Source organism: Octodon degus, unplaced genomic scaffold, assembly GCF_000260255.1.
Source record: "Octodon degus isolate 3935 unplaced genomic scaffold, OctDeg1.0 scaffold00056, whole genome shotgun sequence".
In the NCBI taxonomy this organism is placed as follows: domain Eukaryota; kingdom Metazoa; phylum Chordata; class Mammalia; order Rodentia; family Octodontidae; genus Octodon; species Octodon degus.
In genome coordinates, this window is record NW_004524632.1 from 11,406,988 (window position 1) to 11,409,228 (window position 2,241).

Below are 2,241 nucleotides of genomic sequence, written 5' to 3' on the forward strand. Positions count from 1 at the left end.
ATTGAACTCAGGTCCTCATGCTTGCCAGGCAAGTGCTTATTCTACTGAGCCATCTCCCCGGCCCCAGCAAATGCATTTTTCAAAAACCCATTAAGGGGGCCGGGGAGATGGCTCAGTGGAATAAGCGCTTCCCTGGCAAGCGCAAGGGCCTGAGTTCAATCCCCAGTTCCGCAAAAAACCAAAACAAAACAAAAAAACCATTAAGCTTTATTTAGAGGCAAATTTTCAGAAATTATGTATATGTGCTGCCGAAGCGAGCACAAATTTTCAGAAATTATGAATGGAAATGAAAGGCAATGAGGGTTTCCCAGGTTTCTCGTTATAGGCCACCTGTCATGGGTATCTCCAGGCAACTGTCTATAGCAGGAGGAGATCTGGCCACTGCAGAGCTGCATGCGACTCACCGACTCCTTGGCGGTCAGGCCAGACACCACCACAGACACTCTCCTGCGGGCTGGCTCCTCCCTGCTCGAACCTCCACGGGCAGGGTCAGAAGTCTGCGCAGCAGCTGGACTCCAGGCACGCTGTGAAACTTGGACCTGGGATGCTTTCAACACTGAGGCTGACGCCCGCACTCTGTAAGTGGGAGCTGGCCCTGGGTTTCCGGCTCTAGGGGCCTCATGTACAGGGTCATCCAAGAAGAGGTCGTCTCCAGATCCCAGGTCAGAGGGACACAGGACAGGTTCACCTGATGGGACTCTGCGATGACCAGGCACTATCTCTGTTGAGGATGAAAAAGAAGCAGGAAGTGAGGATAAAAGGAGGAATGGGAGGGCCGGCCAAATAGTTTAGCAGATGAAAGTGCCTGCAAGCAGATGCAGGGGCCAGGGGTTCGATCCTGGGCCTGCTTTGCCATGCTGGCCCGGTCCCGACCCCAGGGCACGCTAAGCCAGACTGGGCTGATGACGCGTCCCTGTAATCCCAGCACTTGGGAGGCTGTAAACAGCGAGTCCAAACTAGTAGTGAGGCCCTGAACACCCTGTTTTCGCCTTCAGTCTACAGTTCTTGTTTCAGAATTGCAGCCTAAGGCCAGGTGTGGTGGTGCCTGCCTGTCATCCCAGCACTTGGGAGGCTCAGGCGGAGGACTGCTGTGAGTTAGAGGCCTGAGCTAGAGCGACAGCCTGTCTCAAAAAGCAAAATTAAAAAAAAAAAGAAGTGCAGTCTAAAGATAGAATGCAAAAGTTTAACCACACGTTCATTGTCAGACAGCTTACAAGGGTGTGACTTGCAGAATGACCTGGGTCCAATACGAGCAAACCATCAGACTTCCACCTAACAGCATACCCTCCGCCATAACTTTTCTGACACCAGCTCTTGCTCTGCAGCCCAGGCTGGCTTCAGACTCAGCGATCCTCCTGCCTCGGCCTCCCAAGTGCCTGGATAACAGGAGTGCGCTGCTCTGTACAGCTTAATCCTCAGTTTTAATTTCCTGAAAGGGTGGAGAACGGTGAAAATTATGATTCTATTTTTGTGTCACCACTGCTGACAACACCATCATCTTCTCTGACTTGTGAACCAACAGATGCTATCGCCAAACTGAGAGGAGCAAAGGCACTGTCCCTGGAGCTTCGCAGGACGTGCCACCCTACTAGGGACAAAGCCATGGAGAGCATGAGAACCCTGGGACAACCCGGCTGACGTGGCCAATTATAACAATGGTACAGAAAAGAGAAACAGAAAAGAGCTTGCTTTGGCTTTGACTCCCTTCTCAACAAAGAGGCCTGGAACTTTGGCTCTGAACACTTTTCTAACTGTTGAAGTAACATTTAGAACACATCAAGACTTTGCAGGGGCTGGGGAGATAGCTCAGTAGAATAAGCGCTTGCCTGGCAAGCACAGGAGCCTGAGTTCAATCCCCAGTTCTGCCAAAAAAAAAAAAAAAAGGAAAGGAAAAAAAAACCTTCCGAAACTAAAGGTCAGGGTTTGTGTGTAGGTGCCCCCCGAAGCCTCACGCAGTCACTGGGGCTCAGGGCTCAGTTCGGGAGCTTGTGACTAACTCATGCCCCGAGGCGAGCGCTGCACCGTCCTGGCCGAGAGCCTGAGGGCAGCGTAAGCTCTCCTGCCCCTGCTTTGTGCTGCTGTGATGTGGAAACTGCTGCCCTCTGCCACGGAGCCAGCCCCATGGACTGAAACTCTGAGCTAAATAAACCTTTCCTCTTTTAATTTTAGGTGTCAGGTATTTTGACCCAGCAATGAGAAAAAATAACCAAGACAGATAAATACTCATTTCTTTTTTTTTTT

The 2,241-nt window shown here is 51.0% G+C and overlaps 1 protein-coding gene across 1 annotated transcript in view; it reads right to left on the minus strand.

Moving 5' to 3' along the window:
• The window catches only part of Brca1 (BRCA1, DNA repair associated), a 58,541-nt gene that overhangs the window by 13,140 nt on the left and 43,160 nt on the right, over window positions 1-2,241 (minus strand). The window contains exon 15 of the mRNA XM_023718048.1: window positions 405-721. Coding sequence (XP_023573816.1) covers window positions 405-721 — 317 coding nt within the window. The remainder of the gene's footprint in view (window positions 1-404; window positions 722-2,241) is intronic.